Source organism: Oncorhynchus mykiss, chromosome 4, assembly GCF_057628025.1.
Source record: "Oncorhynchus mykiss isolate SJ-2025 chromosome 4, ASM5762802v1, whole genome shotgun sequence".
NCBI classification, from domain to species: Eukaryota; Metazoa; Chordata; class Actinopteri; order Salmoniformes; family Salmonidae; genus Oncorhynchus; species Oncorhynchus mykiss.
The window spans coordinates 21,550,869-21,564,900 of NC_143025.1; the positions used below are offsets into that span (position 1 = coordinate 21,550,869).

Consider the following 14,032-nt stretch of genomic DNA (forward strand, 5'->3'; position numbering starts at 1 on the left):
GCCGTGTATGAGTGGGGTTCGGGTGAACAGCTGAGTAGGCCGGGAGGTAATCCTTTTTGTACCGGGTATGTCTGTAAAAATGTTCTCCTCCAAGGAGGTGTGTAGGGGTAGGATGCTTGTTGTAAAAGCAGAAATTAACAACATGGGTTTTGTCTTTATAAATGTGTATATGCCTAACACAGGGAGAGAGAGTGGGGTTCTATTTGGGAGTTTTAGACAGGAACACTCACAGGTAGCGCCTGAAGAGACGCTGGTGGTCGGAGGGGACTGGAACTGTACAATGGATTTTAACGAAAGACAGAAATGGGGAAAAGCTTCATTCAGTGTCAGTGGGAGTGTTAAGGGACATCATTAATCAGTTCGACTGGGTGGATATTTGGAGAACTAAACATCCCAACACAAGACAGTATACATGGGTGAAGGTTTTTGGGGCTAGGGTGAGTGCAGCCCAACACAAGACAGTATACATGGGTGAAGGTTTTTGGGGCTAGGGTGAGTGCCTCCCGACTTGATCGGTTTTACATGTCCAGGAATCGGTGCAATAGGCTGTTGGGTGCTACCATTAACCCGATGGGGTTTTCAGATCACCATATAACCATGGCTCGGCTGTCTATTTCACCAGGGCCCTGGCAAGCATCCTATTGGAAGTTTAATGTAAAGATCTTACAAGATGCCACTTTTTGCTCAGGTTTCCAGACCTTTTGGGAAAGTTGGGGGCAGTGAAGAGAGGAGTCTCTGAGTCAATGGTGGGATGTAGGGAAAGTCCAAATTCTGCTTTTCTGTCAACAATATACAGCTCTCTCATCCTCAGAGGCTAGGAGAGTATTGGGGGAATTAGAGTGTTGATTTAGTGAGATGGAGGTAGAGATGGTGGGGCAAGGCAATGTAGGCCTCCAGGCTAATTTAGCTGAATTACGTAGGGACCTGGGCAGGTTTTTCCAGGTTAAAGCAAAGGGAGCACTTGTAAGAGCTAGGTTCTCCATGCTCAAGGAGATGGATGCTCCCAGCTCCTTCTTCTTTGGTTTGGAAAGACAGAGCAGTGAAGCCAAGGGTATGCATTGTCTACAGCTGTCTGATGAGCGGATGACCTCTGTGGTGGGGGAGATGCAGGAAGGGACTGTGGTGTTTTATACTGAGTTGTATAGGGCAGAAATGTGTGATCCTATGTGTGCTCAGGATGTTGTTTGCAGGATTCCCTAAGCTCTATCTGGCACAGAGGGATGAAATGGACATTCCTCTGTTGTCCCATGAACTGGCAGAGGCCGTAACCCTGATGTCCCCCGGTTGTGCACCGATGGACTCCCAGTGGAGTTTTATAAAAAATTCTGGGGAACAATAGGACAGGACTTCTTTTGCGTGTTACGTGAATGCGTCGGGGTAGGAGAGTTGCTGATGAGCTGCCGACGGGCGGCTCTGACTCTCCTGCCCAAAAAAAAGGGACTTGTTCATACAAGAACTGGAGGCCTGTGGCATTACTCTGTGCAGACTACAAGATATTTGCCAAGGTCGTCTCTAAAAGACTGAAGCCCCATTTGGACTCGATAGTACATAAGAACCAAACATCTTGTGTACCGGGACGCTCAATCACGGACAACTTGTTCTTAATCAGGGACATGTTGGACTTGTCGAGAGGTTCTAATGTGAACTTCGGACGGGTCTCTTTAGATCAACAGAAGGCTTTTGATAGAGTGGACCATGAGTATCTGTTTAATGTGATGTTTGGGTTTGGGAAGAGTTTTTGACCTGTGTGAAGCTGTTGTATGCTGGGGCGTCATGTCTGGTCAAGGTGGGAGGGGGGCCCAGTAAGCCAGTCTGGGTGAGGAAGGGCCTTAGACAAGGATGCCCTTTATCTTGGCCGTTATATACACTAGCCATTGAGACTTTTTGGGGACTGCTACGCAAGAGACTGCAGGGAGTGTGCTGGACAGGCATGGATGTGGTGACAGGCACAGCAGTGTCAGCATATGCAGATGACGTTTCTGTGATGGTCAGGAAATGCAGGCACTAGCGACCAGTCTGAAGGTGTACGAGGGAGCTTCATCAGATAAGGTAAACTGGGGCAAGAGCAAAGCTCTGTTATGTGGGGCATGGGGGGATAAGGCCCCTCCTCTGCTTCCAGGGGGTTTGTAGTGGGGTTGTGAAGGGCTTAAAGTGTTGGGGGTGTACCTGGGCTGGGAGAAGTGGGTCAGGAAGAACTGGGAGGGTCTGTTACAGGCAGTGGTGTCAAGACTGGCCAGGTGGAGGTGGCTCCTGTCCCAAGTGTCATATAGAGGGAGGGTGCTGATAATCAACAACCTGGTGGCATCTTCCCTGTGGAATAAACTGGCTGTCCTCAACCCCCCCGCCGGTCTGCTCACAGAACTGCAACGCAAGCTGGTGGACTTTTTCTGGTCGGGCCATCACTGGCTGAGGGTGGAAGTGTTATACATGACCGTCCACGAAGGAGGACAGGGCTTGGTGGAACTGGAGAGCAGGGTGGCTGCTTTCCAGCTAAAGGCGGTGCAGAGACTGCTGAACCACACTGATGTCGGCTGGAGGGAACCAGCATGCGCACTGCTGAGGAAAGCTGGCGGATTAGGGTTGGACCGGCAGCTGTTCCTCATGTAGCTGGAGAGGCTGAGTACAGCAGATCTCTCAGATTTTTACTCTGCAGTGCTGAGGGCCTGGCAGCTGCTAAGGCCCACACGAGAAGGGGGTGTGGAGCCTGGGCTGTGGGTGTGGGAGGAGCCTATTTTCCACAACCCAGCCATCCCTTTGAGATCGGTTCAGTCGGCCACCCTGCAGAGGCAACTGATGTCAGTGGGTTTACAAAGGCTAGGAGACCTGTGACTGCTGGGAGAGGAGCGGTGGAAACCCCCGGAAGTCTTGGCACAACAAACAGGAATAACATCTCTAAGGCTGCTGGAGAGAATCCTGGAGGAGGTCCAGGAGGCACTGTCTGAGCCGGTAAGGGGGTGTTTGAGCGGCCAAAGGGGGAGGGGCCACCAATGTTCCCGCCACTGCAGGTGACTGGAGGACTTGTTAGATTTGAACACTCCGAGCCTGGGGGAGTTTGAAGGGGTGGGAGGTAAAGCCCTCTACAACCTCTGTGTTAAGGTTAGGAACATTAGGAGCCTAACAGGAGTGAATGTGGGGCGGAGAGTATGGTGGGTTTTAGATGGAGGGGGCTCTCCAAACCCCCAGTACCAAAGAGGTCAGGGGACCTCCAGTGGAGGGTTCTTCATGGAGCCCTGGCCTCTAACAGCTGGTTGGCACGGGTTGAACCGGGAGTCGGGCAGGGGTGTCCTTTCTGTGTAATAAAATAAACTGTGATTTGTGTGTACCAGGTTAATGCCATTAATGTCTCTGTTGGAATGACTGTGTGAGAGGTTGGGGGTGGTTTTTACTGTTGGGATGTTTATAATGGGGTACAAGTACTTTAATAAGTAGAAGGCCAAATGTGTTTTGTTGCATTTTCTGTTTGCTCAGGCGAAGTTGTCTATTTGGCTAACAAGGAGGAACAGGGTCAAAGGTGGGTGGGATAACAGACCCTTTACTATTGTTTAATGGGATGGTCTCTGCGCGCCTTAGGGTTGAGTTTGACTTCTATAGAATGATAAAACGTGTGGAGATGTTTCAGGAGATATGGTGTGTTGGGGGGGCTGTCTGTATAGCTGGAGGAAGATGTTTTGTATATACGGTTGTAGAAGTGGTGTGTTTTTGGAGAATTGTGATGTATCATGTGGTATCATGTGGTAGATGGAAAGGTGAGTATGGTACATGTATGCAGTACAGGATATATGTAGGTGTTTTATTTTTAAGGTGGTGAGTTTTAAATGAAATTAGAAAGTTTCATTAAAGAAAGACAAAGTCAAAGTCTCTCTCTCTATCAATCTGTCTACTCTCTCTCAAGATCTGGTTTTCATGGCACGTAGTAATGTGGTTAAACACATGATTATTGGTGTATATGACATTGTGTGTAACCGAGGACATTAACCATATTTACTTTTTGATACAGCTCTGATCTCTCCTATATCATGTATCTTTACAACTCTCCTTCCTCTTTCTAAATATATTTTTCCCTCATACCCCCCCGCCTCTCTTGTGACTCTCTTCTTTCTCAATTTTGCTCTTTCTCTCTCTTTCCTCTTTCAATCTCTCTCTTTCTTGTTATATTCTCTCTGTCTCGCTCTCTGTCTCTCTCTCTGTCTCTCTCTCTCTCTTTCGGTCTCTCACTCTCTATTTCTCTCTCTCTCTCTAGGACTGGTGGGTCCTGTGGGACTGGAGTGTGAGTGTCTAGGGTAGAGAAGGAGAAGCAGAGAGGATGGGGGGGGGGGGGGAATAGGGGGGAGCCCCATCGGTTCTCTGATGAATGAGGACCGCTAGAGCGTTTAATGAAAACAGAGAAGAAAGAGGTGGCCAGTTGGAGGAGGGGGTGAACCACATGCAGATAACTTATCACAGGAAAGCCCATTAGCTGCAGTCTATCCTGACCGCTCAGGAAATGTGAAATGACAGGGAAACATTTCCTCCCTTCCTCACTCCTGGTTGCAGCCCTGGCCAGGGCCTCCGTCTGCATTCTCTCTTTGAACGTCCTAATTGCTCTACACCCTCTGGTGGATTGGCCTGCTCTGCTACGGCTGAGGCGGAGGAATGAGTAGGGCCCTCCGTGTTGAAATCCATTAACCTCTCCCGCCTGCGGCCCATCAGGCCCCCAGTAGATGAAGACTGAGTTGGGAGAGCATGGGGCTGGGGATTACTGTCCATTTATCAGGGAACACCTGCTACTCCGGTAGAAAGTTCATAAGGCCTGCCATAGATCAGCACAGCCAGGCACCGCCATCAACCATTAGATGGTTATAGCATGTGGTATGGAATGTTAATGTGTTATTATTAGATAAAGACCCCAGGCTCACTGGTCTGATTTAGCGGAGGGACTCAGGAGACAACTGTTGGAGACATGGTCTTTAGGGGCCAAGGATACAGAAGAGAATGTCTTATTCTATCATTTGTCTGGCCGTAATAATACACCTGTGAAGGTAAAGTGATGTAATATGCTGAAATGATCCTAATTAGACGTTGCTGATGTCGTGATCACAGATAATCATGTGTGTGCCATCAGTCTGACAACATACATAATGGTACAGTGTTCATGAATGTTGAAATATGACCATACCATAATTGGTATGTCAATACAGGATTTATAGTACATGGTGTGTGACGACTATAGTGTGTGTGTGGTCATAGTAAGTCACTCCTCTAAGTCTGGGCTTTATTGTTAGTTCAATTGGGTATGTTAGTGCTGGGTAGAAACAAAAGCCTGCATCTTCAGGACCAGGATGGAATAACATGGCTTTAGCCCCTTTCCGTCTTCCAGCAATGGTGGATGTACCTGTGAGGTGTCGTGGTTGAAGATGATGGAGCTGAGGTCTCCACAGTTGTAGTGTGTGATGAGGTCCTCGGTGGTGTAGGAGCCCTGCAGACTGCCTGCTCTTACACTCTCATGCTGCAGCAGGGTCTGGTTCAGGGCAAACAGCACCTGCAGAGGGAGGAACTGTTAGGGACTTGGCAGTGTGAACAATGACAGCATAACAGCACACTGTTAAAGTCTCATTTTGTTGTGGCTCACACTAACACAGGCATACTGTAGTGGAATTGTATGATGGATAGTTTATAGAAGTTTCTTTCCATTAGTTTCCTAACGTTGTCCATCATGTGCAGACTGGCTAAAACAGACCACAAGAGGCATGGCAGAGCTCCATTTTCTCCACTTCTCCTCTCTCAGGGAAAAATAAGGGAGAATGGAAAAGAGGAAGACTGTCCCTTTAAAAATAGCTCTTTCAGGGCCTCAGCACCATAAATTTACAGCCCCCATTAAAATAAAAAGTAAACCCTCTTTAGAGAGAATTTATGGCGTGCAGCAGCCAGCGGGAGCTGCGACACTGCAGCTGTCCCAGACACCAGTGGTTAACACTCCCAGCTCCCGCCCCCTCAATCCCACGGCCGCCTCTGACTGGCCTGGCAGGCCCCAGCCAGCTGTCAATCAGGGCTAAGTGTTCTGACAGGAGCGCTAGGTGGAGGGCGTGAGGAACAGAGTGGTTTACTCAGAGTACAGTAGATTGAGTTTCACACCGTCTCACATTCCGCCCACGAACACATTCATGTCCTATGGTGGTGCGGTCAGTTGATTTGCACCCTTGATTACGTACGTATGACTGCATGTTACATCACCGCTGGTAACTCCTAAACCTAATTGCCTCCACCAGGGTTAGTAAAGGAAAGTGATGGCTATACCGTAAATACTGATGGTCGACATCCCAACCGCATGATTTGTGTGTAAGCTTAAGGACTACAGCTGCACAACTGATCTACCCTAAGTCAACACACTGGTTATATGTAATAATTCACAAAATGATGTTATGTTTTTGCAATCACTTATTGAACTCATAAATGCCTTATAGTATTGTCTTTTTGAATGTTGCTTAAACTTTTTGTTACCTTAACAATGAGCTGAGCACAACCTAGTTCTAAGCTAAATCTTGTGACTCTCTTCTTTCTTAATTGTGCTTGAGAATTTTTTTCTCTCTCTCTCTCTCTCTCTCTCTCTCTCTCTCTCTCTCTCTCTCTCTCTCTCTCTGTCTCTCTCTCTCTGTCTCTCTCTCTCTCTGTCTCTCTCTCTCTCTCTCTCTCTCTCTCTCTCTCTCTCTCTCTCTCTCTCTCTCTCTCTCTCTCTCTCTCTCTCTCTCTCTCTCTCTCTTTCTTGTGTAGTCTGAGGTCATTGTATTTGCTAACCAGTCTTCCAGGCGGTGCCTTAGTAGTGTGCCTCTGTTCTAATGAGGGGAGACAACACTAGAGAGCTGACAGCATGGATGCCTCTCTTTCCCTCTTGCTCCCTCCCTTCTTCCCTCCCTCAGTCCACTCTTTAACCTCTTCTCATATTCCCCATTGCATGCAAGCAACCCCAGGACCTCACCCAGCCTTTCTCACTGCACAGAGAGCGGTGAGCAATCTTATTTATTTTATTAGACGTGTTTCACAGTCTATTTTCAGCCAAGGGCCCAGCGCCGTGCTGTCATCCTGCCAAAGCGGTAATCCCAAAATGGGCCTTGATCAACCCTGCGGCGTTAACGGTTAGTGCTGAGTAATTTCGTTTTTTTTAAACATTGAATGCATTGTGAAATAATGACATTAAAATTATTTTAGAGCTTTTTAATGGAAATTCCAAAGCCCAAATATTGAACATTCAATTGCCAAAACATTGAAAATATTCCATTGTCTCTGTCACAGTGTTTTCCAGTACATTGAGTAGCCAGCCAAATTTAAATAGTAGCCAGCCAGCCAGCCAGGCCCAAGGAGCTCTATTTTGGTGGTATATACTAATGCTTAGATTCCATCTGAAATACACTGCAAAATTTACCACCCAGATTGAAAACATTTGTTGTGGTATTGTGTAGAAAGACATTACTTTACAATTTAAATGACTGAAAATGTATGAATTCAGTGTATTTTTTTGCTGTTTTGGATATTGTCTTGGTTTCCATTTTTTACAAAATTTTCAGGTTTTCGCTCTCAAAATCAAACTTTTTTTAATATAAACATTTAATTGATTCCCTACTAAGGACAACACGTTTTTTAATATTGTTGAATTCCGTTTTAATGCCTTATTCCGTGAGGGCCCTAATTATCATATTTGGACCAGAATGAGGCCCTCTACTCTTTTCCATTTTTACCAGTGACCTGCCACTGGCATTAAACAAAGAATGTGTGTCCATGTATGCTGATGATTCAACCATATACGCATCAGCAACCGAAGTCACTGAAACCCTTAACAAAGAGTTTCAGTCTGTTTTGGAATGGGTGGCCAGTAATAAACTGGTCCTGAACATCTCTAAAACTATGAACATTGTATTTGGTGCAAATCATTCCTTAAGTGCTAGACCTCAGCTGAATCTGGTAATGAATGGTGTGCCTGTTGAACAAGTTGAGGAGACTGAATTACTTGGCGTTACCTTAGATTGTAAACTGTCATGGTCAAAACATATAGATTCAATGGTGGTAAAGATGGCGAGAGTTCTGTCCGTAATAAAGAGATGCTCTGATTTTTTGACACCACACTAAAAAAGCTAATTCTGCAGGCTCTAGTTTAGACTAATCTTGATTATTGTCCAGTCGTGTGGTCCAGTGCTGCAAGGAAAGACCTAGTTAAGCTGCAGCTGGCCCAGAACAGAGCGGCACGTTTTGCTCTTAATTGTAATCAGAGGGCTGATATAAATACTATGCATGTCAGTCTCTCTTGGTTAAGAGTTGAGGAGACTGCATCACTTCTTCTTTTTATAAGAAACATTAATGTGTTGAAAATCCCAAATTGCTTGCATAGTCAACTTACACACAGCTCTGACACACACACTTACCCCACCAGACATGCCACCAGGGGTCTTTTCATAGTCCCCAAATCCAGAACAAATTCAAGAAAATGTTCAGTATTATATAGAGCCTGTATTGCATGGAACTTCCTTCCATCTGATATTGCTCAAATAAACAGCAAACCTGGTTTAAAAAAAAGATAAGGCAACACCTCACGACACAACGCCTCTCCCCTGTTTGACGTGGATAGTTTGTATGTATGCGTTGATGTGTAAGCTACGTGTGCCTTTTTAAAAATGTATGTAGTTCTGTCCTTGAGCTGTTCTTGTCTAATGATGTTCTGTATTATGTCATTCTGTGTTATGTTTCATGTTTTGTGTGGACCACAGTAAGAGTAGCTGATGCTTTTGCAACAGCTAATGGGGATCCTAATAACATACCAAATATAAAAATACCAAATATTGTTCCTGCTGTGATGATTCACCATCTTCATCAAATGTTTTTATAATTTATCTTCAGATAATCACCAATAAGCTTAGGCCTCCCAGTAGCCTATGCAAATTAGGGAGCCAAATTAAGGACTCTCTCATCAATACGATTTGGTAGGCTATACTTACTGACTGACAATGCAATACAATGGTCATATAACAGAAGTTACTAATGTAACTATGGCTCTACTAATTCCTGAAGACTGTCAATATGGTTGAAAGCATGGATTCTCCGCGTAGTTTGAGTAACAATAACAAGAAAGTCATGCTAGTGACGTGACAGCATCGGATGATGTGCCCCCACGGTTCATATAAAACAATACATCAGACCACGCACTCAGAGAATTTTCTCGCCCAAAGATTCCGAGTGACAGGAAAGTACTGCCGGTCTACCAGGTATTCGTAGAACCATAGTTACATTCGTAACTTCCGCTCTACTTCATACCTTTCAGAACGTCAGTACGGTGAAAGTATGGATGAGTCATACCAACAAGGTCGCAAGGAATTGCACTACTAACCTCTGATTATTGCACCTGTGCCACTGGAAGAATGGCAGACCCCATGGTGTGGCAGGATGTGACCTTGACCCTTTAAAATATTGAGAATATGCAGGGCGACGACCAGGTAGCAGTTGCGTATATCTCATTCAGGGGGATGCCTCTCAGTGCAGTCCAGGATGTGGCTACACTTCTGGTCGAGTGACATATCACACCTTCTAGGACAGGGAGCCCTACACCCTTGTAGGCCTGAGTGATGACATCCAGTGTGAAAGCCACTGCTTGGACAATGCAAGGCCTTTTGATTTACAATTGAAGCACAGAAACAACTGGTCTGTCTTCCTGTACTGCTACGAGGCTTGCATGTAGCCTTTGAGAGAACGGACTGGACACAGGAGATTTGCTCGCTCGTCCTCCTCCGCATTCTGGAGAGGAGGGGGGCAGTAGGCCAGCTCGATGGCTTGATTGATGTGAAGGGGTGATAAAACCTTAGGCAAAAGGCTGGATTGGGCCATAAGGTCACAGCTAGGTCATCTACCTTCCATCGTAGGCAGACAGGACTCATAGAGAGCGTGTGGAGCTCACTCACACGTTTCGCTGATGAAATAGCTAAGAGGAAAGCTGTTTCCAGAGAGAACCATTTTATGTCCGGCTTCTCCGTATGCTCGGTAGGGAGGGTTTGTCAAAGCCTTCGAAACTAGTGTCAGATCCCAGGATGACGCGAGGACACCTCTGAGGGGATGCAGACTGTGGACACCGTCTTGCCGATTTTCCATCGCTGCCTAAATGGTTAGCCGATATGGCTGAGGCATACACCTTCAAGGTAGAGGCAGAGCAACCAGAGTCCAATGGGTACAGAGCAGGACACCGGTTCCTCAGCCCGTGTAGAGCATAATTCGATAAACAGCTTACAGCAACCAGCATACATCATCCTGGATGATGGGGGTCTGGCATTCTGTAACATCTCGATAATAGCAGAATCGCAGCAGAGAGGGTTGGGCTCTTCAGGGGCCACACCCATAGCTGTAGTTGGTTTGGGCTGGGATGCCATATCCTGCAGTGAGAGCAGGTCCTGTCTGTGAGGGAGCTGCCATCTGGGCCATCTGGGGGCTACAAGCAGCAGCCTGTGCTAAGCCTGAGAGACCCTGTGTAGCATTGCTAAGATCAGGGGGGTCAGAGGGAAAGCATACAGTAGGTCCTCGGGCCACGTGTGGGCTAAGGCATACATGCCCAGGAGGGCTCTTGGACTCTGCCAGCAAGAACCAGAGGGGGCAGTGGAATGTTTGCTCTGAGGGGAACATGACCACATGTGCTGCCATATCTTCATCCCTACTTGCGGGTGAAGTCTCCATTCCCCCGGGGGTTGTTTCTTTCGAGACAAGAAGTCTGCCACCTCAGTCACCTTGCCTGGGAGATGAATGCCTCGTAGGGAGGCCAGACGTGGTAGGGCCCATGTCAGGAGTAGTTTGGCTACCTGGAGGGACTATATTGATCTCAATCCAACCTTAATAGTTAACGTGGAACACTGTAGATGTACTGTGATCGTATCAGGACATGTTTGTGTTTGAAAACCAGCAGAAAGTGATTCAGGCTAGGTAAACTGTCTGTCGTTCTTGCAGGTCAGAGTCTTGCCAATAAAGGTGACCTTTGGGCTTTGTGTGAAGTTGCTCTTTTCATTGTTCACGGTAAAACCCAGTGTGGTGACATGGATCAGCGCTGTGCCCTCGGGCCAGTCATCGAGGTAAGGAAGGTTCTTGATCCCCTGTAGGTGGCGGGAGCTCAGGGTTGTGGTCATGTATCTTGTGAAGACTTGAGGAGCCAGGGAGAGGCTATGGTATGCCTCAGAAAACTGCAGAAAATGTCTATGATCCGGTAACACAGGAACGTGAAAGTAAGCGTCCTTTAAGTCCAGGGACATGAACTATTCCCCTGCGGCTACGGTCCGGAGAACATGTGACATGAGAAACGGGAGAACCTTTGGGAAAACCTGCTTTGGGAAAAGCTGCTTTAGATCCAGACCTGGGGAGATGGAATCTTGTTGTTGAGGGTGAGTCAGGCCTCCCTCTGCCCTAACTCTGTGATGCCTGGTTTCTGGGCTGTGGGTTCCACAGCGGTGTAGCCTGACTCAGCTGTTTTCTACGTTTAGGCCCGCTTCCACGGGCCGAAGAGCAGACCGGGGACCACTGGGAGTTTTCTCAGCATCCATTTGGAGTCATCGGACATTGGGGTTTGGGCAAGCCAGAACTGACAATGAGTCACAACTAGGGTGGACATCAGTCTGCCTAGCAAACACTTGAAGAGATGTGTCATTCAGGTTGCAGAGGTCCAGGTCTGTGTGCTCTGGCTGTTGCATCCTGTTCTGTGCTAGCATGAGCACTGAGAGAGAGATCGCAATGCGATCCGTTGTGTCGTAGGCCCATGACAGTAGCTCATCTGTGGCCCTGCACGTCTGGGGCAGCGGGCATCATGCTTCAGGTCTGGAGAGAACATTGGCTCTTCTATGTATTCATCCACCTTAGGCATGTGGTCCAGCCCATGTTGTTTGGCATTGCACATGGCAGATAGCATCCTACTATCCTTGCTGTGGTGAGTGAGAGCCTGTGTGTCAGCCCAGCTTCGCTAAAGGATAGCTGCAGGGGCTGTAGCAGGACAGCAAGTAGTGATGCATAGCTTTCTTCTGAGCCATCTTCAGCATTGAGACTAAATGGGTCCACAACACTGGTTGGCACCTCCTTCGCCATGTTGGACGTGTCATCATCCTGGTCACTAAAGTGCCGGTTGTATGCCCGAGTGGAGAGCAGGTCATCCTCATGGCTATCTGAGTCCTCTGTTCCGTCCCCAATGCTGAAGGGAGCGCTAGAAGACCCTCAACTCTGGCTAGCCGCACTTCCCTCACCTTCACAGGCAGGATGGCGCAGTAAATTCAGGCATCAGTAAGGGACTCACGCAGGTGGACAATGCCAAGGCAGGCAGGGCACAGCTAAAGACCATCTTCTGCTTGTAGTTCAACTCCACAGGAGGAGCAGCTATGCATGCCCAGCATCATGGTGATGTGGTGTTCTCTCAGCTCAATGTGAAGAAAAAAATGATATGATATCAATATAAAATATTTCTTATGCAATATTGATTAAGTCAAATTAACTAATATAATAGTAACCGGAGACTGTATTACAACAGCTAACACAATACACAGTAAAGGTAGAGAGTTACAATAATCTGGCGGGAGTTGTACAGCACCCGCGGGTGAGGCTAGCTAGGACCACAGGGCTGGAGCAGGAGCGATATCATGTTTAAACGTGGGTTTATTTATGCGAAACACACACGAATGGTCGTTGTTTGGTAAGTCAAGCTGACAACACACAGTGGCAGTTAGGTGGAGTTGGTAAACTAGCTAGGTAGCTAGCTAGCTTGTAGCATGCCAGTAATACCAGGAGAGACGGATGACTAGTCGGAGGAAATCCAAATCTCACGTGTCATAGCTGGCTAGACTAACAACCTTCCTAGATGCGATTATCTAGAGAAGTGACCCGTTTACGTTTTAAACAGTCAAAGGACGACTAGTGCCTGGTGGCCTCGATAATGAGCACAGCAGTGGAGGATAGGTTAGCACCGGAGTACGGTGGCAGCACGAGACAAGGAGGCTTGATATCCTCCGATAAAAGGGATAGGTAGGGGAGAGCCGTCACACAGCCTTGGAGGGTGAATTTCGTGCTCTGACCCACAGGTCACAGGCTATGGTTGACAGACTGACAGTATGCACAACTCCCACTAGAGTTTAGCTTACCCTACAGGACCCGGGAAGGTGCAATCCGAAAAATGGGAGCAGCGAATTAGTGAACTTGCGCAATACAGCTAAGCTAACTTTGCGAGAAGAAATAAGAGACGGTGGTCTGACATACAGTATATTAGCTTATCATCAAAGACATCAACCACCCGAGCCACTGCCTGTTCACCCTGCTATCATCCAGAAGGTGAGGTCAGTACAGGTGCATCAAAGCTGTGATCGAGAGACTGAAAAGCAGCTTCTATCTCAAGGCCATCAGACTGTTAAACAGCCATCACTAGCACATTAAAGGCTGCTGCCAATAGGCATTGACTATAAATCACTAGCCACTTCACTAACACTAGTCCCTTGAGTAATGCCAGACATTTAAACATTATTAATCTCATATGCATATACTGTATTCTATACTTTTCTACGGTATCTTAGTCACTTAATAATGTTTACATATCTGGCATTACTCATCTCATATGTATATACTGTATTCTATACTTTTCTACGGTATCTTAGTCACTTAATAATGTTTACATATCTGGCATTACTCATCTCATATGTATATACTGTATTCTATACTTTTCTATGGTATCGTAGTCACTTAATAATGTTTACATATCTGGCATTACTCATCTCATATGTATATACTATATTCTATACTATTCTAAGGTATTAGTCACTTAATAATGTTTACATATCTGGCATTACTCATCTCATATGTATATACTGTATTCTATACTTTTCTATGGTATCGTAGTCACTTAATAATGTTTACATATCTGGCATTACTCATCTCATATGTATATACTATATTCTATACTATTCTAAGGTATTAGTCACTTAATAATGTTTACATATCTGGCATTACTCATCTCATATGTATATACTATATTCTATACTATTCTAAGGTATTAGTCACTTAATAATGT

General features: G+C 46.4%; 1 protein-coding gene across 1 annotated transcript in view; it reads right to left on the reverse strand.

Annotated features, from left to right (window-relative positions):
- Nucleotides 1-14,032, reverse strand: part of LOC110521498 (metalloprotease TIKI2) — a 106,302-nt gene that overhangs the window by 41,506 nt on the left and 50,764 nt on the right. The window contains exon 3 of the mRNA XM_036969004.2: nucleotides 5,372-5,518. Coding sequence (XP_036824899.2) covers nucleotides 5,372-5,518 — 147 coding nt within the window. The remainder of the gene's footprint in view (nucleotides 1-5,371; nucleotides 5,519-14,032) is intronic.